The sequence below is a fragment of the Crotalus tigris genome, unplaced genomic scaffold (genome assembly GCF_016545835.1).
Source record: "Crotalus tigris isolate CLP2741 ecotype Arizona unplaced genomic scaffold, ASM1654583v1 scf7180000017790.654992, whole genome shotgun sequence".
Lineage (NCBI taxonomy): Eukaryota > Metazoa > Chordata > Lepidosauria > Squamata > Viperidae > Crotalus > Crotalus tigris.
Window position 1 is genome coordinate 573,162 of NW_024096637.1, and position 24,505 is coordinate 597,666.

Consider the following 24,505-nt stretch of genomic DNA (forward strand, 5'->3'; position numbering starts at 1 on the left):
GCTCAAACTTTTATCAGAGCTGGTTTCAATAGAATTTCCCAGGATTGCTCATCCTCTTCTCTCACATAGTTAAGACAATCATATATAACCTCTTTTTTCCTGTGATTATCATAAAAATATTTATTTAAAAGCTACATTTTAAAAATGTTTTTCTTGGACATTATTAGGAAAATAAAATTCCTTACTTCTAATTTTTTGTCTTCTGGATTTGGGAACCGGAGAACTTTACTGGAATGGCTGATTATCTGCTTAATGATCTTCTTTACTAACCCAATCTCTTCCAGAGATTCTGTTGGGAGGAGAAAAGCCCATGAAGTACATTGTAGTAAACGCACCCTGTTTTTTACTTGAAACATACAACCTTGCTTGTTAAAGGTTATTTACCTTCTTCTTTTACCTTGAGTACGGCTGCGTGGATGACACAAGAAAGAAGATGCCTTGCAAGATCAGCTGGTTTCTGAATGGCTAAATAGTGTAGGACCTGAAGATACAGTAAGCCAATTAGATTGCCATAACCTTGCTGCAAAACTGACAACCATCTTTCAAGGCTTCAAAACTGAAGGTTGCTCACGTTCCTTTCTTAAGCACTCAATCAAAAAGCATCTTTCTCAAGTCGCTGAAGGGAGGGCCCACCATCTGAAGGTGCTTCTAAATTTCTCAGGTTTATTTATTTTTTAATTGAAAGGAACAATTTTTTAATTGGAAGACAGTATATAGCATGCTAGGTAGAAGAAATGGTGACGGAAGACTGAGACAAAAGCCAAGAAAGTAAAAATTCACCGTACTTATTGCTTAAAAGGAAAACGGACTTAAGTTCAAAAGTAACTGAAAGTCACTCCATTACTTCATGTTCTTGTGAATAATTTATTTAACATGTTTCCACATTCAAAGTGGTTGCCAATTTAGACGATTATATTTCCAAATGTAACATGCATTATCCTGTCTTACTTTAAAAGTGACCTGCGTAGTTGGTTACCGTTATGAGCAACGCTACAGAAACTCCATACAGATACATTACAACAAAAATAAGCTAAGCTAATAAATGAAAGTGCCTCTAATGGACTTTCCCCAGTCTATATATACTAGGATGGGCACCATGGAAGCTTTCAGATCTTCCAGAATTAAAATGGAAATGTCTCAGGAACTCCCCTAAGCATCTTTTTTACCTTCTCTGCCTCACGGGTGTCATCAAAAAGGCGCCTCTGCCTCCTTGCTGGAACAGGCTTCGCTGTTTCCCATGCTTCAACCCACATATTACTTGGAATCTTCATTCGGGCGCTCAGCTCGCCCTTGATTACTACACCCCCCTTTTCATCCACAGTTTCCTCTTCAATGTAATCCCGGGGCGAATACCATCTCACAAAATCTTCCAGACAACAACCAGGGTTGGCAGCCTAAGAGGAACAGGGGGAGGGAAGCCGGGGGGGGGGGGAAGAGGAGAAAACATGCTTATTTCTATGTAGGCCATGGTTATCCAAACTTGAATGAAGAGGAATTGTCTTCAACTACATAACAGAGTTCATGTACATAAATAACAAACTTCCTTTATTTTTTATCATCTTGTGGAGCCGTTATTAGTAGCTGTCCAGAGCCGCAGGTTGGTCACACCTGATATGGATCTGCCAGACAATTCTTTTTTTAAAAAAAAATAAAAAAAAAATAAGAGAACATAAATGAAAGAACGGTCAAAGGCATTATATATTGGCACTTCCATCTTTTAAAACCTTTCACGACATTCAAAGTGAAAGCCTAGCTTCCCAACATTGTAATTTTCAACTTGTCTAACATGATCCTAGATGTGACTATTGCTTATAAATTTGCAAGTGGTTATATAACACGCACAAATCAGATCTGGGTTTGATTTTTTTACAATGAGCCCAACTTTTCAATACAAGGATTATTCTGATCACTGGTAAGTTTGTAATGTATTTAAAAGTAAGGTTATTTCAGAAATTGGGAGTTCTTTAAAAGCTCAACTATTTTCTATACCGTGGGATGTACAGATAGCAAAAACGTCTTCAGAGAAAAAACAAGAAAAGCCGGTGGCCTCCTGAGAAAGCACCTTAGGCTGTGTCATGGGAGAGCAACCTGTAGCCTCTCAGATGTTGATGGAACTGCAATTCCCTACTTCCTTCACCATTGATTTGGTAGGCTGGAACTGAGGGAACATTCCAATTCATTCCAAACTGGAAGGACACCGTGGATGTCATGGATATAAATACAAAAATATTTATCACCATTTTGTTCTTTAAAATAAATAAAGAGGGTCCAGTCGCCCCCAAATAGAGTTGTAAAATGAGAGTCTAGGATAGGATCCGGCTTCTACTTCGGTATATTTTTGAAAGAAAACGAGGAATTGTTGATTGCAATGGTATGTATTTTATGATCTAGTTTCTCAAGTGTTTCTAATTTTCTATATTGTGCCAAAGAATGTAAAGTACAAATACGTATTAAAACAGTGTTTCTCAACCTTGACAATTTTAAGGCTGTGGAATTCTGGGAGTTGAAGTCCACATGCCTTAAAATTGTCAAGGTTGAGAAACACTGTATTAAAATATATTAGACAGCTGTTCTAAGATTTAACCTCAATACTGGGCATTTAGCTTCTGCTTCCTTCAAGTTCAATTAAACTATACTTAATTCACAGAAAAGACAGCCAACCAATCCGTAAACGTATTTTTTGATCCGAATAAGCATAATTTGGATGAGGGAGCTTATCAAAAAAGGGTGAGAGGGAGAATGTTGACTTAATATTAATACAGACAACTGGCAATGAATACATTTTCCTGAACAAAAAAGCCAAGTAACAAACATGCTAGAGAACCTACCACATTTCTCTGTAAACATTTCTCATTTACAGCACGCAGATGGCAATGGAACAAAAGACTAATGAGTAAAATGAAAAAAAAAATGATAGAAAGGAGGAAATATCCTGCTAGATATGTTGTATGAGATGTTTATGTTACTCTACAGGTAGCCGTCAACTTATAAGCATTCAATCACTGTTCCAAGTTACAATGGCACTACAAAAAGTGAGTTATAACCGTTTTCACACTTACGACTGCCGCAGCATCTCCATGATCACCTGATCAAAATTTGGATACTTGGCAAACGCATCGTATTTATGAAGGTTGCCATGTCCTGGAGTAATGTAATCGCCTTTTGTAACCTTCTGAGAAGCAGTCCATGGGGAAGCCAGATTCACTTACAACCATGTTACTAACTTAATAACTGCAGTGATTCACTTAACAACTGTGGCAAGAGAGGTCGTCAAACGGGGCAAAACTCACTTAATAACTGTCTCGCTTAGTGACATACATTTTAGTCTCAATTGTGGTCATAAATCGAGGACCGTCTGTATTCATTGCAGGATGACCCTGGCAATCTGTACTTACTTTGAAAGATTCCATATCTGAGAGCAAGCAAGCGCTTTGCATGCGAGCTCGAAGATGAGCTCCTTCTGCTGACGTTCCCAGCTTGGCCAGTACTTCGGACTGTTCTTCTAACAGATCTTCTGTCATAGGGGCTGGTTCCTGAACGAGGAGAGAGAGAGAGGGGAACTCCTGTTACACTCATTAGCTCTTGTTAGGGAACAAAAGAACTGAATGTGGCTTCCACCTGCTCAGAACCTGTTATTCAACCCCTTTATTCCAAAGCCAGGTAAGCCAGTCCAAAACCTGATAACTTTCTGAATGCAAATACAATCCAGTCATTTAACAGATTGCTGAGGTTTTTGCATAATAGGAAATAGGAGAAGACAAAGGAAGGTGAGAGATCAGCTTGGATTAAGACAGCTTCGTGACTTCAAGGAAAGCCAAGAATTGCCTGTAGTGCTAGGCCAAGAGGAGGAAAAAAGCATTAACTGGTTATCCTGTGGCTAGCTTCTAAAGCAATAAAAATAAAACTAGTTTCCATTGTTGTACATTCCACAAATGTGATACTTTGAGATTTTTGTATATAGATGAAACGCCCATACAGGTGTTCCTCAACTTTCAACCATTTGTTTAGTGACCAGTCAAAGTTACAATGGCGCTAAACAAAAAGGACTTATGACCAGTGTTCACACTTGTGACCATGGGCAGCATCCCCTGGGCCCATGATCAAAAATTGGGCAATTGGCAACGGGCATGTCATTACGGCAGCTGCGACGTCACGGGCTCACGTGATCCCCATTGGTAACCTTCTCAACTCGCTTCAGACAGGCAAAGTCAATGAAGGAAGCCAGATTTGTTTAATGACCTAATTATTCACTTAACAACCGCAGTGTTTCACTTAACTACTGTGGCAAGAAAGGTCACAAAATGAAGCAAAACTCACTTTAACAACTGTCTTGCTTAGCGACAGAAATTTTGGACTCAGTTGTGGTTGTAAGTTGAACTATATAACTTTGCTGTTGGCACTGTCTTGCTTTCTTTTTTCCCTTTCCTTTAAACATTTTTTTAAAGGAAAAAGCACCGTAATAGTTACTGCAACTATAACTGTACAGCTCATCTCCCAGGCTGAGTTTGAATGGGACTCATATTGAATAGAATGTTTAAAAACCAAGACAAAATTACATCGGTGAGAAAATCGAATTAATTATTTTAATATTGTTCACGTCTCACAAATGCTTGGAGCCCCTTTTTTCTTCCTCTGAAATGGAACTGAACTAGGAGATACCAGAGAAGCAGAAATATTTGTAGATGGTCCTCAACTTACGACCACAGTGGAGTTCAAAACGCCTGTTGCCGAGTCAGACAGTTAAATGAATTTTGCCCCATTTTCCAACTTGTCTTGCCACAGTTGCTAAGTCAATCACTGCAGCTGTTATTAACATGGTTGTTAAGTGAATCTGGCTTCCCCGTTGACTTTATTTGTGCGAAGGACACAAAAGGTGATCACGTGACCCTGAGACACGGCAACTGTCGTAAATATGGCCACGTGTCCAAATTTTGATCACGAGACCATGGGGAGGCTGCAACAGTTGTAAATGAGAAAAAGGCGTAAGTCACTTATTTCAGTGCCATTGTAACTTCGAAAAGTCACTAAATGAACTGTTGTTAAGTCGAGGACTACCTGTAAATGTTACCCACTCACCTGGGTTACCGGCACGTAGAGAAGTTGTCCAGGATGAAGCAATTTCATATTGCCGTACGGATGCAGGCGGCCCTCTGGCTTCAATGCTAACGTCTCTTTACTACTTTCCTTGGCAATTCCTTTCTTTCCACCTTCTTGTCCATTTCCTTTAAGCTCCTCGGTGTCACTCAGGCATTCAAAAAACTCTTCTTCGCTGTCACTCCAAGATTCCCAAGATTTTCCCACTTCTCCTTTTTCTTTATCGCTCTCTTTTGGATCCACTGCGTCTTTTTGTTTTTCCAAGTTAATCATTTTTTTCCCCTCATCTCTTGCTTTCTTTCTTTCAATGCAACAATTTAACATCTGGAAAGCAATCAAACTTCCATCAAGCACACTGAAAATCTATCGTTAGCGTGAGTAATGAGTATTTTCAAAATAGCAACGTTTTGTTCACATGTCAGAGAACCCAAAAGGGAGCCTGAATTAAAAATTTATAATTGCAAAAGACAGCATATTTCTTCATATAAGTCCTTATCCCAAATTTATAGGCTGCCCCCAATCTGTACAACTCTGGGTGGCTTACTGGATACAGTTAAACAGTAACTGATCACAATTTTTCAAAGAAAGATTAATACATAAAAGAAAGCATGTAGATTTGTAAGATTTACCTGGAGTTTCTGATGCAATAAACAACATCTCAGATCAGGTGCACTGCTGGTTAACCTAAACATTAATTACATTTATATTACTACAGCAATAGAAAAAGAATTGAACTGCAAGATATAGAGATGCTGCCACTTTCACAAAAAGCATATACGGGTCGTCCTCAACTTATGACCACAACTGAGCCCCCCATTTTATGGCCTTCTTGAAAAAAGTTCAGATTCTTCAGTTTGCAATCATTAGCATTATGGAGATGGTAAGTAGAAAATATGTGCAGATAATCCTTATCACCGCAACTGAGCCCAAACTTTCTGTTGCTAAGTGAGACAGTTGTTAAGTGAATTTTGCCCCATTTTATGACCTTTCTTGCCACAGTTGTTAAGTGAATCACTGCAGCTGTTAATAGAGAATCTGGCTTCCCCATTGACTTTGCTTGTGAGAAGGTTGCAAAAGGTGATCACATGACCCCAGGACACTGCAACCGTCATAAATACGAGGCAGTTGCCAATTTCCATGGAGATGCTGCAATGGTCATGTGAAAATTAGTCATGTCCCTTTTTTTCAGTGCCATTGTAACTTTGGTCATTAAATGAATAATTGTAAGACAAGGACTACCTGTACAACCTGTTAACAACTCAAATTAAGACCTTTGTGTCACAGCCTAACAATCTTTTGAACATAACTTTGCAAACAAGAAAACTCGGATATTTCATAATTTATCAACCAAATCTCCCTCACAAAGCTATTTGTCAGAGACTGTTTAGAATCTCCTTCTGAGCAATCTACACAGATGATACAAATGTATCAAGCCTTTTCTCCTTTTTATGTTAAATAAAAGAATTTGGCTGTGAATAACTTTTTGAGATGGCCGTAACATTTCACTCTCTCTTCAACCTAACTCTGAGGAGCGTAGAAAACTATTGATTTACTATTAGTAATAACTAATAGGCCAAATACTCACCCTGGGATGAAGAAGTTGTTCTCCCATCTATAGCGCATTTCCAAGACAAATTCCTGCCAGAGGTGTGCAACCCCTTTGACTCCGCCATGATAAAAGTTGATCATACAAAGACAAAGAGCCAGTTTGTATGTCAGACTGTCTGAAGGGGCCGATTTGAACTGGATGTAGAGATTCTACATATAAGGACAAATGAAAGGAATCTGTGAAACAACATTAAACTCAAGCGCAGAATTGTAAATTGTATTCTAAATGGTAGAATTTAGTTTTAATGTGTCCAGTTGTTTTCTTTAAACAAAGCATTATGAAAAGTCATCCTCATCAAGCCCGTGAAATTTGCTTTTCCTTTGAATAAAAGTAATTAAAATCTGGCACATGTTTTTCGCATATGCATCTGAACTTACAGAGTCTTCGCCATCCGGGGGTGGAATGCTTCCTGTTGAAGCATTAGTTCTAGCTTCAGATCCATCTGCTGATTTGTCAACAGCATCAGGGAATAAATACTGGAAAGAAAAACACATAGCCTCAGTTTTCCATTTCTTCACACACATTAGATGTTACTATTACATTGCCCTGAAACATGGCTACCAAACACCCAAATCATTATTTCTTCTGCTGTGAAGCTATCAACAACACATTTTGTTGATCGGCCAATGTGATTAATAGAGCATCAATCTGATCTCAAAAGCTGAATGCCTGACAGCAACCTCACTGGTGTTTTGTTTTGTTTTTTAAACTGAGCCTTCTAAATGCTTTTTCGTGACAATGCCAGACATTTAGCAGCAGTCCATTTTCAACATGCCACAGCTAGATATCCATCTCCAGAGAAAGGTCAGATTTGTTATTCGAGTGAAAGTCATCCAAAGCATTCTTGGCTCAGACAATTTATAACTCATCATAAAATGTAACTTACCATGAGAACAGTATTCAGGACTTCATTATTTAAAGGAGATTCATCTATGCCTCTGTGCTTACGAATCTTTTTCTTTGCAGTGTGAACCATGTTTGTCACTGACAATTTATGGATCGGGACTGGGGCTGGTTCTGTGAGCTTGGACAAAGCATGGCTTATATCAGCATCTACAAAATATCAAGATTTGACAAATAAATAAATCGGTGTTCCAAAATATTAATTTGTAATCTAATGTCCTTAATGTCTTTCCCTTTCTTGCCTTATAGATTCATTTTTAGCAAGCAAGCAAGTAAAAAAGGACAAAGCTGCAAAGTTGGTTTATTAAATCTAAAATGCCCTCTGCTACTTAATTCAGAATTAAGTTACACTCCTCTTAAAAATAACTGGAAACACCTGCTAGATGTGCAAGCGAGGCCAGAGAGGTGACATTAAAACGATCAAAGTTACTTGGCAGTAAAGCTTAAAAATAAGTAAAAACTTGAATATGGAAACAAAATGATAGGTAGTCCTCACTTAATAATGGTAACCAAGACCAGAATTTCCATCACTAAGTGACGTGGTTGTAAACCACATTAAAACGAATCACTGCAGGCCATCAAACAAGAATGTCACATGGTCGCCATTAATGATTTCCTGCCAGCTTCTTCACTGACTCTGCTTGTAGGAAGCTGGCAAAAGTCACAAACTGCAATCACGTGACTACTGAATATTGCAACATTGTAACTCCAAGCCAAGCATCAGGACACTAACTGACTTTAGTATAAGGACCAGTTTTAAGTATTGCTCATTCAGTGTCATCATACGTTCAAAAGTCATAAAATGAGTGGTTGCTAAATCAGGACCACATGTACTGTGCAAAAGGATTTTTTAAAAAAAGAACTGGCATGTTTCTTATCCAATAGCTCACAGAAATTGTTACTCTTCGTTTTTATTAAATACTTAAATGTTTTCACAAATCCAACTGTCCCAATTTTTGATAGTTTCAGGAAAAACTATGAATTTTACCTTTCCCTTCTTCTTCAAATGCTGATTTTCCAAGAATCTCATCAGTTGATTCTTTACGACGGCATAATTTGAAAAATTCTGTAACAAAATCACCTGCAAGAGGAATTAGTCATGCAGATACTTTACTGTTTTCCACGAAGGCATACTCCACGTGAATAATATTGGGATTTAGTAGAAAAAGTATTCCCTTTTATCAGACCTATAGTTGGCAATTTACATTCAGTACTAAAATTAAACTATTGGTCTACTGGAAGGGCTTTAAATTTCATATTATAAGAGTAACTAGGATTTAAGATGCTAGCATAAATATAAAAACATCGTGCTAATAGAATTAAAATAAATAAAAATAGGATTTCAAAATTAACCATGAATAGCTAACTATATAAATCTAAATACAAGTTATTTGTCTTCTCTGTCAACACAAATCCCACATTTTAATTGGAAAATATATAACTGTCCAATAATAAACTGAATGTGCTATGTTGTATGTTCAAGTTCACTTAGATTTAAATATTTAAATATTAAGATACAAATTGCCTTGTTTGAAGTTTAGAGAGCTTTCTAAATCAGATATGTGCCATTAAGAATTCATATAATTTATTGCTACCACAGAAGTTGAAACACACATATAAATATTTAAGTATGGCAAATGAAGCCATAAAATTGTTAGTTTTTTTAAAAAATCCAAATTTTACATTCAAAACATTCCAGTGCTATTTTTTCTGAAACAGAAACATATTTTAACTATTAAGATATGGAAAGAAATAAAAGATTGCTCTGACTGCGTTCTTTACCACAAAACCTACGTGAACTTTTCAGTATCATATAATGCTACGTCAGCTTCATATCTTGCTGTAAGACAGGTAGTCCTCGGCTTACGACAATTGAATCCAAAATGTCCATTGCTAAATGAGACAATTGTTAAGTGAGTTTTGGCCATGTTACAACCTTTCCTGCCACAGTTAAGTGAATCACTGCAGCTAGTTAGTAACCTGGTTGTTAAATGAATCTTGCTTCCCCATTGACTTGGCTTCTTAGAAGGTTGCAGAAGGTAATCACACGACCTCAGGACACTGCCACTGTCATAAATATGAGCCAGCTATAAAGTGTCTGAATTTTAATCACATGACCATGGGGATGGCTGCAACAGTTGTAAAAGTAAACAATGGTCATAAGTCACTTTTCTCAATGGTGTTGTTAACTTCCAACATTCACTAACTCAGGGTCTTTTATGACTCGTGGACTTCAACTCCCAGAATTCCTGAGCCAGCCATGCTAAGGGGAAAGGGAGAGGTTTCCATACTGAGCCAAGCTGGCTCAGGAATTCTGGGAATTGAAGTCCACAAATCATAAAAGAGCCAAGGTTGCCTATCCCTGCACTAAATGAACTGTTGTATACCAGATAAATTAAAAGAAAAAAAGGCAAGAGGACAGAATAAAGCTCCGGAATACTTACTCAATAAGCACTGTGGATTATCAGCTTTTCTGACTCTCACAGACCACTGAGGTGCTTGAGCAGGATCCAGGTCTCTTTAAAAATAAAATAAAAATGTTAACTTTGTTTCACCCAAACGTTGAGAAGCAGTGTTTGAATAAAAACACTTTGAGTTTTGATAATGATCTTACCATATCCTGACAAAATAAAATAAACCCCTCTTTTAGGTAGGCCCTCTCTGCCATTTTTGACTAGCGGGGTTGTTTTTACAATCTCAAAAGGGCAATGGCTTGTTTAGACAATTTTGAATTAGAGCATTTTCTGAAAAAATTCCCCATGTTAATTATTCAAATTAGCATATTAGTCTCAATGTATGTAGTGGATTTTTGAGGCCCTCAGGATGGTAAACAAAAGGACCCAAACCGCCATTCCCAGGAGTTTCTTGAGTCTTCATTCCTGTTTCAATTTCTTCTAGAGTAGCAACTTGGTAGATTTTACTTTCCAGGGGATGCCTCGCCTGGAAATCATTCCCTAATTCCAGGGTATAGGAAAGCTCACACTCTATGCTAGTTTTCTTGCGATGCTAGCTCAATTCTTAGAACAGTTACTTTAAAAGCAGCCATCTGCCAAACTTTTCCTAAAAGAAAAAACAATTCCTAAATATTGGGAAGAACTTTGTGTTGGTATATAAGTCATTCAAGAATAGACTGCTTGAAGTACAGCAAGTTTTCTTTTAAGCAAGGTTTTTAATGCAGGTGTTAGATCACTACTGATCACTGCTTCCTGCTTTGTTTCCATTAGATTCTTTCACAAACAAAAAACAATATTCACATAAGAAAACTGTTAACGGCACAATGCAGTTTAACCAGAATGAATAGATTCAACAGCGTCTCTTATTAAGCAGATATACATTCACATTAGCAAAGTCAACCTTAATATAATTACAAACGTTGCTATAATGTTCATTCTATAGCAGGGGGGTGTCAAACTGCCGGCCCGTGGGCCGGATGCATCATGCCAAAACCGCGCCCACCCCATTGCCGGCAATGGAAAAAAAAGTCGCAACACGTCACGTGACCTTGCGAGTTTGACACCCCTGTTCTATAGCAAGCCTTGTTATATAGAATCGGAAATTTAAATACAATTTTAATTATATTTATTCTGAGGGAAATGGAGAGGTCTGATTAAAACAGAGTTCTGAACTATAAAATCTAATCCAACAGAAAGAAGTATGTACTTACGAATAAACATCATTGTCCACAATTATGCCTTCTGTTAAATGGGGCCATATAGCTGCTAAATGGAGTTCACTGGAAGGAGAAGCATTACTTTTTGTAAGTAATTTTGAAATTATAACAAAACAGGTATTGGCATAGATCCAAACTGCAAAAACAGGAAATGACTAATGAGATAACTCTTAATATGCAAGAAAGGTTACCTCAAGACCAAAACTATTCAATGATGAAAAATGGCCTGAAATTGATGGTGAGATCTTGCATCACTTTGGGAAAGAATGATATGTAGGCCTAAACCACGCTTAGCATCACTTGGAAGAAAATAAGGGAGAGAAAACCCTCCCAAACTTGAGGAGGGGAGGGGGGAACCAAAATCCCTGCATTATGTGTGACACAACTGCACTCACCTATCAAGCCCCCTAATTATTACGTATGGTCTTTAGTACCAAAAGACTGTCCATCACTAGAGTGGCTGAACTGCAAAAAAAGACATATTCCCATTGGTTGTAGCAAAGATAAGCAAATGGCTGCTATATAGTTCAGTTTTTAAACTGCCTATGGAAATCCAAACTTATTGTTTTACAAATACCAATGTTTATTTTTTTTTTAAATATACCTATGAGACCCAATATTTTCCTATCGCTCACTGAATAATTTTAAAGAGAACGTACTCATGCCTATTCATTGCCATAATACCACTGTTGTATTGTGTTCTCTAACAGGGAGTTTACAGAAGACATAGATCTGGTAACTTTAATACACAGACAGCAATTACATATTCAGAGATTTATCAAACACCTTATTATATGTCACACAATGTTAGTTGCATAAGCAACAGTTCTGTTAAAAAGACTTCTGAAATAATAATAAAAAAAAACTTCTTACCTAATAGGATCCTCACAGGCACCAAATGGTAATTTTCCAAATTCTACGCCTCCAACTTCACCTCCAACTAAAGCATCTATATCTATTGGCAAAACATATAGTTATGTTTGTATATCTATCTATCTATCTATCTATCTATCTATCTATCTATCTATCTATCTATCTAATCTATCTAATCTATCTATAAATATTTTGTTATATTATTCAACATTAAATATTTAATATTCTAATTCCTATCACCTGCAGAAAGGATGACATTGCCACAACAAGCCATCTCAGACACAAAAGTTTAATCTTCCGCTTCATTTCTATCTTTTATCAGGGACAGTGGGGTGAAGAAATAAAAAAAAAGGTTTCGTACAATTTCTACACAACCTCTTCTTGAAAAAAGTTCAGATTCTTCAGTTTGCAATCATTAGAATTACGGAGATGGTAGCAAAAAATATGTGCAGATAATCCTTGACTTAACTGAGCCCAAAATTTCTGTGATGAGGCAGCTCTTAAGTGAATTTTGCCCCATTTTATGACCCTTCTTGCCATAGTTGTTAAGTGAATCACTGTAGTTGTTACGCTAGTAACATGGTTATTAAGTGAATCTGGCTTCCCCATTAACTTTGCTTGTCAGATGGTCACAAAAGGGGATCATGGACCCTGGAATACTTCAAACATCGTAAATATGAATTAGTTGCCAAGCATCCGAATTTTGATCATGTGACCATGGGGATGCTGCAATGGTTTTAAGGACGAAAAATGGCCATAAGTCACTTTTTTCAGTTCTGTTGTAACTTCAAACGGTCACTAAATGAATTGTTGTAAGTTGAGGACAACCTGTATCAGTATAATACGTTCTTGAGCAACTAAATCTACTACAAAGAATGAAGAGGAATGCCAATGCATGTGATAGCCTGCTAACGTAATAATGTATGAATGCTTCATTTTACAGGTAATCCTCAACTTATGAGCATAATTGAAATAATTTGTTGACATTAAGCAAATCAATTTTGCCCGATAGGTGTTTTTTTGCCAGAAATCAGAAGTAAATGTCACAAAAAGCTAAAAATATCATAAATTGTGACCACATGACTATGGAATACTGCAAATGACCATACAGGGGAGCCAGTTGCCAAGCACCCAAAATGTTATGTGAGCATGAGAGGGGTGTGTGTGTGTGTTTGTGTGTGTGTGTGTGTGGCCGTCATAACTTTGAACAGCTCATAATTAGCTTTGGGGGCCCTTTCATAACTTCAAATGGTTGTTGAGCGACTGATTGTAAGTCAAGGACTACCTGTGTATACTGTTATTATTTTTAATATAAGACAGTAATAGAGAAGATATAAAAATTTTATCTATGGGGTCTGAATGACACTGTTTAAAATTCCTGTCCAAAAGATTGAAATGGCACTGGTTCACATAAAAAGGCATCAGCCCACTTTACCTAAACCGGGGTCTTCAAACTTGGCCCTTTTATGACTTGTGGACTTCAACTCCCAGAATTCTTCAGCCAGGCATTCTGGGAGTTGAAGTCCACAAATCATAAAAAGGCCAAGTTTGAAGATCCCTGACCTAAACCAAGCCATATAACAGTCAGTGAAAACATGTGATAGGGAAGTATCTACGATGTGCAAATCAAGCTCACGTATCAGCAGTCAGAAGAAAAGTCTAAAACAATTCCTTAACATAGATTCAACACAATAGAGAAAATCAGAAAAAGGCTTCCTCGGGACATTGTCCAAAATTTTTCAGACGTGTGGATTTTAATCCCTCAAATTTCCCACATGAAATTGAAATTGAAGCCCACAAACATTCAAGTCAGAGAAGGCTAAACTCTTCAGCTTTGCTTAGGCTGTTAATTCTTATTGAGGTTTTTTTTTTAATGTCAACCGTGGATGTTTAAAAATGTTTACCATGGAAGCTGATGACAGCAGGGTATACAGTCAATCAAGGTTTCAATCAGCTGAGAGTTCAACCAATTACACAATATATAATATACACAGACGTAGATCGGGTATGGTATGGCTGTATGTCACAGAATGTAAAAACTGTGATGAACTTGCTTCTAACAACAGCAGCAGCCAAGGAATCCATGACAGAAAGCTATTAACTATGTTGACCTTGGGAATTTATATTATATGATGCAGCAGGTAATGAAATACCTCTTAAAAGGCAAAGCCTTCTTGTTACTTACTATCAACGGAAGGACATTATTAAGTTTAAAAAAAATTCTACTGCTGTGAAATTCTTTTATTTGTGGCATAGTTATTAGAATTTTGACACTAATATTTGGAATCTGTTTTATATTTTAAACTTGGGGATTTAATAATCAAGATTGCAAAAAAAAAAAAGACAAAATTATAGAAGAGAATATTTGTAGTGGATGGGTGAATTGTGGAATCCTTGGTGCTGCCCGAGTTTCTTGCAGACGTTTCATTACCAAACTAAGTAACATCATCAGTGCAATGCCTAATTTACCTAGCTTGGTATGAAATGTCTGCAAGAAAACAGCCAGGGACCCCAAAAGTAAAAGTATTCTTTGCTATTGAGTTTTACAGTGAGGAACCAGTCTTTTTTTCCCCCTTACCCTAGCCTCAAAGCAGATGTCATATAATATTTAATATTATAACCTTTTTAACCTTTTATTTGTTCTATAAACAGAACAGGGAAAAGAGGAAAAGAATCCTTGTTCCATGTTTTTTTTGGGGGGGGGGGTTCTGATCTACTTTTGTACTAAATTCCACAACACGAAATTACAATACAAATAAACCAGTTTCCTACCTGGAGGTTGTTGAGGCCAGAAATACTGCTGCCAGTCTTGAAGTATATATGTCAGCCTAATACTTATATTGATTGCAGGTAGTGGGGTTAACGGGCAGCCCTGGAAAACATACCAATAAGAAAAATCACAAAAAAACGCAAGGTCCAAGACATTCGGCATTCCTAATCTTTCGTTTTAACCCAGGTAATATAACAAAAAAATATTTCTAAAGGATAAATTTTCAAGATTTTATATGAACAATTTTTGCAATTAGCTGAATTCTATCGATGTCCTTCTGAACGACTTTAAAGTTCAAACTAAGACTGGTTCACAAAAAAATGTATCTCTTGTGAGCATTGTATTTGAAACGATAATTTGTGAGATGAAAGACTTTCCTTGGATATGTGACAAACAACAACACAAGTCATTTTTAATCATTCTGTACATCTGTTGAAGTGAAAAGGCAGAACTTTAAATTTTGAAACTTTCCCCTACTTATGCTTTTCATATTTAATCAGATCAAAAAGAGTAAGAATAAAAACTAAGGAAAACTAAAGTCTGAATAAATTATAAATGGTACATGAATATTGCACAATCTGCAAAAATGTTTAATCTGCATGGCATTCTTGAGTAACCTCACCTTAAGTGGCCTAATCAAAATACAGGTAGTCCTTGCTTAATGACTATTCATTTAACAACTGTTCAGCTACTACAGTCCTGAAAAAGTCACGTTCAATCGATCCTTGCATTTACAACCGTTGCACATCCTTGAGGTCACGTCATAGTGATCCAGGCACTTAGCAATCAGCTCACACTTACAACCGTTCCAGCATCCTGCAATCACATGATAAATCATTTCTGACCTTCCCTATTTGGCTTCTGACAAGCAGAGTCAACAGGGAAGTTGGCAGAAGGTTGCAAGTTGTGGTCAAGTGATGTCTCAGTTAATGACCATAGCAAAAAAAAGATTGTAAAGTCAGGTACAGTCACATGGTGCCTCGCTTAGTGAACACAAAAATTAACTTGTTTTCTGGTCCCTTCTGTGGTTGTGAGTTGAGAACTAACAGTAGCATAAGATTTGCTGCACTTGCTACTTTTGGGGAAATCATTTGGGACATATCTTCACGCGCCTACCGTGTCTATACACAAACTATACTCACAATCTTAGATTTGAAGATGTCCAACAATCCAGATAAGTGACTGTACTGACTGGGTACTTTGCGAAGATGAACCATTTCAAAGTCAGTTCTGACTCCAGGACCTTGACACTCCCCAACGTACATCTTCCGGCTTCTGTGATGAATTTGCACAAATATCGGCACCTGGCTGAAAAATATTGAAAATGTTTTCCAATAAAGATGATTGTATCCTTGGAGGACCAGACTGATTAAAATCACTAGTGTAGAATTTGAGGAAAAACCACACTGAAAACTCAGCAAAGAAGCAACTTTATGTAATTTCTATTTTTTGCTTGTTGTTAGCATCTTGTCTCATTTCTGCAAGCTAGTAAAACAAGGTTCTTCATGTGCACCTACTTTGCTACTAACAAAGATAATGCAGGGTTATAGCACTTAACCTTACCACTGTATATAGAGATCGAGCTCCATTTCCTTCCAGTGCTGAAGATATTATTTAGCTGGATAATGAAACATCTGCACAAAAACAACCAAACTCAGGGAGCAGCAAAGACTCCACAATTCAGCCCAGAGCTACAAATATTCTCTTCTACTGGTAAAACTTTACTTACCAGCCTGTGTTGCCCAACGCAATAGAAACTGAACTCAGAAGGAGATTACATTTGGATTCGCTAAGAACTGCCTCAATGTTTGTTGCTGGTGCAATAACTACAAGTTCACGCAAGCCATACCTGGAACAAATGAAATATTCCACTAAATGTAGATTTCAAAAAGTAAGAGGATTAAAATGCATCTATCTCTATTACTTAAATATAACAACGGTCCCTCTGCTAAGCCCCACTAAAGATTGAACATGATCTAACATCAGACAAAACCAATATGTTAACACTATTCTTTTTGATATCTTGCATTTTATGACATAAACAATTATAGTCTTATGAAATGTATTATTTAATCATAAGGAAAAAAAATTCTTACAATAATTTCTTCAGTTAAAATGTAAGATTTTAAATGACAGACATACCATCTTACTAGACAGTGAGCTCTAGGAGGGAAATCATTGTTCATGCATAGAAGATCTTGCATAGCAACAGGAAGAGCATCTGTTAAATCATTAAAGATGAAACCATTAAGTCTTTTAAGGTTTCAACCGAAAAAAAGATTCTGATTAAATAGCCAAGGTGGGTAATTTGATTTTTAATCCAATTAAATGAACAATTAAATGTAATAAGACATTAATCGATTTAATTGTTTTACAACTGTAAGTACTAACTGTCCTCTTCAATACACTTTCACAATTACTAAATAAAAAAAATAAGCATATTAATCTTTGGTTTTGATTTTGGGTCCTTTAGGTCAGTCAGTCCCTGGACAAGTCCTTGCATTTTTCTGGCAAGATTTTGGAAGTGGTTTGCCATTACTGCTTCATAAGGCTGAGAGTAACTGGCCCAAGATCATCCAGCTGACTTTGTGCTAGCTCAAACTGGTACCAAACTACACCAAATTAGTCCTTATCAAGCTATATATTTGCCTCTTCAATAGTCTAATGAAAATGGAAGTTGATGCCTTCTTTTTAAAAGTTACCATACATCTGTATGCTCCTTTAATGAGTAAGCTCTCAAATATGTAATTTATTACAGAGTATGACAGTCTATAAGTAATAACTTCATAGTGTATCACATTAAAAAGTGATATTGTGAGCTACCCAGAGTCACTTGAGAGAGATAGGCAGCATATCAATTTAATATATAAAAAGTAGATACTATGAGCTAAAAGATTATTTGAGCAACTGAAAATGTACCTACCTTCTACTAGTTCATCTTTTGCATTTTTATCACTTGATTTTTGGACTAAATAATGATGTGTCACAGAGAATCGAAAATCAGCAAAAGTAATTTCTTCAGCTTTCTCTTCCCATATTTCAGTGGTATATACACCCTATATATCAGACATAATTGTGTGATCAGAAGTTATCTGAAATACCTTTAATCACATTTCATAGGAAATACCATAGTAAAAATCTACTGCTACCCCCCCACAAATTTTTTTATAAATATATTCATTTCTATAAAAATTCTGCAAAATCTAACAAAATAGAAATATAATTTCATTTATTTCATCCACTATTGGCTCATGTTCCTAGCCTATTAATTAGTACTTTTGTTTCATTTTAAATCAAAGTAGATATAAATCAATGACTTTAAAAATAAATACCTTTTCTTAAGATGTTTCATAAAAATGATCACACTCCAAAGACATAATGAACAAATATAATCATATTCTCTTACTACTATGGAGATGAAATACAAATTTTAAAATCCTGGCAACTAATCTCCCTATAAAAGTCAAGAAAAAGAAAAGAATCTGAAATAATTTAAAATACAAGGGAAGAACAGTGTGAATATAAAAGCAAGTGGATGGAGAGAGGAACTGAAAATGAAACAAGTTGAAAATATTTCTGCAGTCCGAATAGAATTAGTATTATCTATTTACATAGAATCTTTTTCTAACTTGCAAAAATGAAACTAAATGCCAAAGAAACGCACAATGATGCAGCCAAAAAATATAAGATATGCTTGTTGAAGCATCAGTGAGATAACTGCATTTTCTTTGAATATGCAGGACCTTGAGATGAGTAAATATTTTTATACATTTTTTTTCTTCTTGAAGACTGACTTGCTTGTTTGAAACTTATAATGGACTTTTCAAATTATCATTTGAATGAAAATATTATTACATTATGCCAGTTTATGCAGCTAAACAAAACAAGTAATATTTTACAAAAATAAATCTATACAAGGAAAATATGTAGAATATAGCAAGAGGCAATTAAAGACTTGTTTAAATCCTTAAGTCTTAAGAAATTTTTGATACAGTACCTCATCAACATAATTTAGTAAACTTTAGTACAATACACACTACCCAGTGTAGGAGATCCTACGCAGAGATTTTTGGATAAAATATAAAAAAAAGAAACTGAGATATGTATAAATAATTCAGGAGGAAATTATCCCAAGTCTTGATGGAGAAATGTTGATAATTATTCCATCATATCTACTTATGTATCAGCAGAAGAATTTCCATTTATTAATTATATAAATGGACAAATATTTTACTAAATATTTACAAGTAACAGCAACAAACACTACTTGATCCATCCACTTTGTTGATGACTCTCTTAAAAAAAAGTCACATCAGTGAGCTGAATCACTGAAACCTTGGATTCAGAAACACAGTAGTAACCCAATTTTCTGCTGCTATAGAAGAATGTTTTCTTCCTCTATTGTAATATATTCAATATCAGAACTATAAAATGTTTGTCAAACTCTGTATAGTTTGTATAAAATGTATAAATACACATGAAAACTACATTCACCACCATTTTAAATTTCTTGTAAATTGGCTAAAATTTGTTTTATATTAAAAACATTTATAACTAATGTAGCAAATTCCAAAGTGCATTCCAGAGCTTTTTTTCTCATAGAACACCCAGAACGGAGTTCCGGCACCTTTTTTGGATGGAACCTTATTCTATATTGTTTCTGAAGCTAATGAGAACTAAAAAGATTAATATAATTTAAGAGCTGATTATTCCAATTCTCCTTGTATAACTCTTCCAAACATTCAGAACAATTAATTGAGCTAGAACTCATTCCATTCCTAATGACTTCACAAGTTTGCATTTACTTGCTTGACATTTAAGAATATTTCATTTTTTGTGTTTAATGAATCTGAAAAAAACCCATGAAATAATTGCTTTATAGGGCATGTACCTTATAAATGTGACATTTATATCGTTCAATAATAAAAAAATATGTTCAGATTATGTGAAACGACAGTGTCCTTTTACTAAAAATGGTCACAGAATCCTCCTAATTAGTGAATACATATTTAAATAATCAAATAATTAATGTGACCCTCCCTGCTAGCAATTTAAATTATTTGGTAATTTAGATCAAGGCCACACTGAATTTTCACATGTTGACTCACTGTGTCTTACTTTTTCTTATGTTTGCATTGGCCTCTAAATAATTGAGAAGCAAACATTCTTACCTTTTCTAAAGGTTCGCCTGAAGAAATGTTAATAAGTTTCCAGTCATTCAAAACTTCTTCAACTCTGGAAATAAATCTAATGAGAAAATGTTTGAAAATCATTAGTATTGTAATCCATTTTTCTAAAAATAAACATAATTCAACAACATACTTGCCTTTTTGCTTAACATAAAGGAAAATTCATATTTTAACACATTTTTCCGAAGTTTAAATCAACAATGATCAAATAGTGCAGCGATAGTGAACCTATGGCACGGGTGCCAGAGGCTGCACTCAGAGCGCTCTCTGTGGGCATAAGTGTCGTCGCCCCAGTCCTAGGCCTTCAGCTGGGTTTTATAAAACCTTTTCGCTTTAGGCCTCCGCTGCCGTGTGCAAAAAAAAAAAAAAAAAAAAAGGTTCAATCAATCAGTCAATTTCAACTTCTCGTGGGGAAAAAAAATCTTGCAAAGTTGGCATTGATTGATTGAACTTTTTAGTCCCACCCCAGTCTGCCGTTACCATTGCAGCCAGGCCCACCCAATGGGCCACATTCACCCGGCACCCAACGATGCATAAGTGGGTTTTGGGTTGCAGTTTGGGCACTCGGTCTCTAAAAGGTTCACCATCACTGAAATAGTGGATTGCAAAAAGATCAAGACAATTTTTTACACAAACCATTTATCAGACCTAGAGCCTTTCAAACTAATTTAATAATTCCAAAGATCAGGAATCATCTCAAAGTCCTATTTAGATCCACAATTGATCATATTCAGAAAAAAAGGCTTAACTGGCAGATATAATTTACAAAAAAAAATGTATTAAAGAATCAAATATTATCAGGGCAATATCACATAAAGCATTAAACGTAAATGTCATTATCCTGAATTGGCAATCCAGGTACAAGCATAACTCAACACAAGTTAATAAACAAGGAAGTCAAAAGTAGTGCTGACCCAAGGAGGACAAGTGGTCCTCAACTTACAACCCACTATTCAGCCCCAAATTTCCCATGTTAAGTAAAGCAATTGTTAAGTGAGTTTTGCCCCATTTTACAATCTTTTTGGCAGAGTTGTTAACCAAATCACTGCAGTTGTTAAGTGAATTATACTGTCATTAAGCAAATCTGACTTTCCCCATTGACTCTGTTTGTCGGACGCTGGCTGGAAAGGTTACAAATGGTGATCACATGCCCAGGGACAGTGCAACCATCATAAATACACGTCAATTACAAAGCACTCCAATTTTGATCATGTAACCACAGAGTTGCTGCACGGTCGTAAGTGTAAAAAATAGTTGTAAGTCATTGTTTTCAGTTCCATTGTAACTTCAAACAATCATTAAATGAATGGCTTTAAATCAAGGACTACCTATACTTTGAAATGGTGAATCTGATCCTAATAATGATATGAATTCATCAAAAACAGATGTTTTACATTCAGTTTAGCCAAACTGATGGGCAGATTATTTTGCAAGTTGTGTAGCTATTGCATCCTCTGTTAAGACTCATTTTCATCTACTTGATTTGCTAAAGATCACAGCTTGATCTGATAGAGAGAATAGAGCTTGAAATCATAACATGTATGGTACATAATGGTTATGTTAGCACCTTGCCCTGTTCATTTTCCATATTATTTTAATTAATACGTAAATATTCCTATGCATATTCCTCTTCCTTGCCTTGAATAAAAACAATAGCGTGCATAAAATACTATTGCACTGAGATACCAACTTGATTAATTTTCCTATTAATACCTTACAAAATATGTTCCATTGAGTGTGTAATGGAATTTATTTCTAAAAAAGCATACTCAGAATTAACAGATGAATACTTCCAATAAATCACATTTATGCTTAATATACCATAATTTTGGAGCATCCTTACACAAATGTTGAAACAGGTTCTTAAATAGAAACTATTAATAACACTTGTGTAATTAGTAAAGATAATTCATATTTTCACCCTGTAATATTAGACGTTATATTCTATATATACTGAGTCACATCCCTTAAGCAAGGAACCTGATAGAACCCACAAAAGGAACAATTCTCTATCACAGCACTGACCTAACAAAACAACAGCCTTCCACCTCCAGAGATTCGAACAGCCCTAATGCCATTTTCCTCACTGCTCAACAGCAAAGGCTCTCAACCTTTTTTTTTTATATATATTCAGGGCATCCTTTAAGCCTCATTTCTCTTTGTAATACCTCTCAGCGTCGCTGTTAGCTGGAAAAAAATGTTCTTTTCTATTCAAACCATTTTTTTTCTTCTGTTCAACTATGTCTTATTCTAGCAATTTTCTTGGCAAGGTTTTTTTTTAAAGAAATAGTTTGCCATTGCCTCCTTCCTAGAAATGAGAGAAAGTGACTAGCCCACAGTTACTCAGCTAGCCATCTGCCTAAGGCAGGACTAGAACTTAGTGTCTCCCAGTTTCTTGCCTGATGCCTTAGCTACTAAACCAAGCTAGCTCTCTTACTAATTTCAGTTGTGTTGTATAAAAGCAAAGTATTTTTAGCAACTAACAAAAATGATCAATTCTATGCAGACAATGAATCAGCACTGAGAACAAGATGTGAAGATTATGACACAAAGATCATATGCCTGGCAATTAAGTTTGGGTTGCTCTCTCAAAAACTTACTGACACCCCTAGAAATGTAACAAGGACCCTGGAAGGCTATATAGTCCATGATGAGAACCATTGCTCTATACTTTTGTTTTCCATTCTATACTCTCCCAAAGTTATTGGCAAGTTGAAATATAAATAAAAAGGAAGTAAATAACTATCCAAAGCAATTTTGTTACAGGTACTATATTAGCATTTATTTTACCTGCTTTCCAAATATTTGCTCATATTTGTTTTCTGTATCTTTAGTGAAGCATTCACCCAGCACAAACAATATCTTTACCATAACTGAGTTACCAAATAATAAGCCAGCACAAACAATATCTTTACCATAACTGAGTTACCAAATAATAACCAGCAGTATAAGACTGGAAACATATTTGTGTGTCCAATATTAAGTAAATATATATCAATTTACAGAAGATGTTTATAGGTATCCCTTAAATACCAGAGACTCTAAGCAAAAAAGGGCCTTCAATGGAACAACCTGGGTTTGCCCAGCTGGTAAGTAAGTATGCACTTCCCAATTCTAGAATAGATTAGAATAGAATAGAGCTGGAAGGGACCTTGGAGGTCTTCTAGTCCAGCCCCCTGCTCAAGCAGGAGAACCTATACCATTTCAGACAAGTGAATGTCTAGTCTCTTCTTAAAAACCTCCAGTGATGGAGCGCAAACGATTTCTGGGGGCAAGCTGTTCCACTGGTTAATTGTCCTCACTGTCAGGAAGTTTCTTCTTAATTCCAGGTTGCTTCTCTCTTTGATCAGTTTCCAACCATTGCTTCTTGTTCTGCCCTCTGGTGCTTTAGAGAATAGTTTGATGCCCTCTTCTTTGTGGCAGCCCCTCAAATACTTGAATACTACTATCATGTCACCCCTATTTCTTCTTTTCTTTAGACACTAGACAAACCCAAGTCCTGCAGCCGTTCTTCATATGTTTTAGTCTCCAGTCTAATATTTTCTTCACAATTGCTGCTATTACGAGTCCTCACTTCCAATGTGACCAACCACTGTCGGCAACGCAACACTCCAACAAACTCTTTCCCGTAAGTTACCTGTTTACATTTCCTCTCCTAAAGTTATCCGACAAAGCAATTCCTGATACCCATCCACCCCCCCAAAAAATCCAGCACAGAAGTCAGACGAAAGCCCCCGGGAGCAGTTAGGGCCCCCCCTAAACATAACCGCACCGATGCCAACGCAGGTCAAGAGGGGAAAGAGGGACGGCGGGGAAAGGTGAGGCACCTACCTCTCCCACTCGGAGGCGGTGGTGAAATCCGTGATCTCGAACACTTCGGACTCCGGCTGTGGAAAACGAAAAGAAGAAAGCAGCAAGTGAGGCACCAACCGGGAAAAGAAGAGCGCTGACCCAGCAGCACCACTTTCCCGCTAGCCCGAAAGGAGAAAGGAGGGGGGGGGGTATTTCAACCGGTGAACCAACCTCACTGTCGGCCGCCATCTTGAGAAGCAGCGTCCCGAAGGGCATGATGGGAGGGGGACAAGACGGCGCGCGGCGCGGCGCTGCATGTGGCAAAGCCGCGCGGGGAAGTGGTGGAGGGGGCGGAGGGAAAGAAGCTCTCCGCGGAGGCCGGAGAGCTTGAGGGGATTTTTCTTCCTTCTTTTGTTGCTGGGTCGCGAGTGTAGAGTGGGGTGTTGTCTGTTTAACCTTGGGATGAGGAAGGCCTGTGGAAATAGTCCCGGGCAGGCCGTTTTGTGTTGTCGGGAAAACTGCAGGAATGTAATCAGGGAGTCACGCTCCATTCACAGATGCCCTAATGTTAGTTCATTGTTGCAAACGTGAGGGGGAACTGAGAG

The 24,505-nt window shown here is 36.7% G+C and overlaps 1 protein-coding gene across 2 annotated transcripts in view; it reads right to left on the bottom strand.

Moving 5' to 3' along the window:
* Positions 1 to 24,219, bottom strand: part of RAB3GAP1 (RAB3 GTPase activating protein catalytic subunit 1) — a 29,772-nt gene extending 5,553 nt beyond the window's left edge. The window contains exons 1-21 of one of the 2 annotated variants that reach the window (XM_039342364.1): positions 24,132 to 24,219; positions 23,940 to 23,995; positions 20,091 to 20,166; positions 17,843 to 17,975; positions 17,062 to 17,140; positions 16,649 to 16,768; positions 16,062 to 16,227; positions 14,922 to 15,021; positions 12,150 to 12,231; positions 11,271 to 11,339; positions 10,051 to 10,124; positions 8,595 to 8,687; positions 7,590 to 7,756; positions 7,081 to 7,179; positions 6,680 to 6,852; positions 5,724 to 5,778; positions 5,077 to 5,418; positions 3,396 to 3,533; positions 1,167 to 1,394; positions 385 to 481; positions 186 to 289 (exon numbers count right to left, since the gene is read on the bottom strand). In XM_039342364.1, the coding sequence (XP_039198298.1) occupies positions 186 to 289; positions 385 to 481; positions 1,167 to 1,394; positions 3,396 to 3,533; positions 5,077 to 5,418; positions 5,724 to 5,778; positions 6,680 to 6,852; positions 7,081 to 7,179; positions 7,590 to 7,756; positions 8,595 to 8,687; positions 10,051 to 10,124; positions 11,271 to 11,339; positions 12,150 to 12,231; positions 14,922 to 15,021; positions 16,062 to 16,227; positions 16,649 to 16,768; positions 17,062 to 17,140; positions 17,843 to 17,975; positions 20,091 to 20,166; positions 23,940 to 23,995; positions 24,132 to 24,176 (2,496 nt within the window). In that variant the 5' untranslated portion in view covers positions 24,177 to 24,219. The remainder of the gene's footprint in view (positions 1 to 185; positions 290 to 384; positions 482 to 1,166; positions 1,395 to 3,395; positions 3,534 to 5,076; positions 5,419 to 5,723; positions 5,779 to 6,679; positions 6,853 to 7,080; positions 7,180 to 7,589; positions 7,757 to 8,594; positions 8,688 to 10,050; positions 10,125 to 11,270; positions 11,340 to 12,149; positions 12,232 to 14,921; positions 15,022 to 16,061; positions 16,228 to 16,648; positions 16,769 to 17,061; positions 17,141 to 17,842; positions 17,976 to 20,090; positions 20,167 to 23,939; positions 23,996 to 24,131) is intronic. The other variant, XM_039342365.1, reaches the window with a different exon arrangement.
* Positions 24,220 to 24,505: the final 286 nt, after the last annotated feature.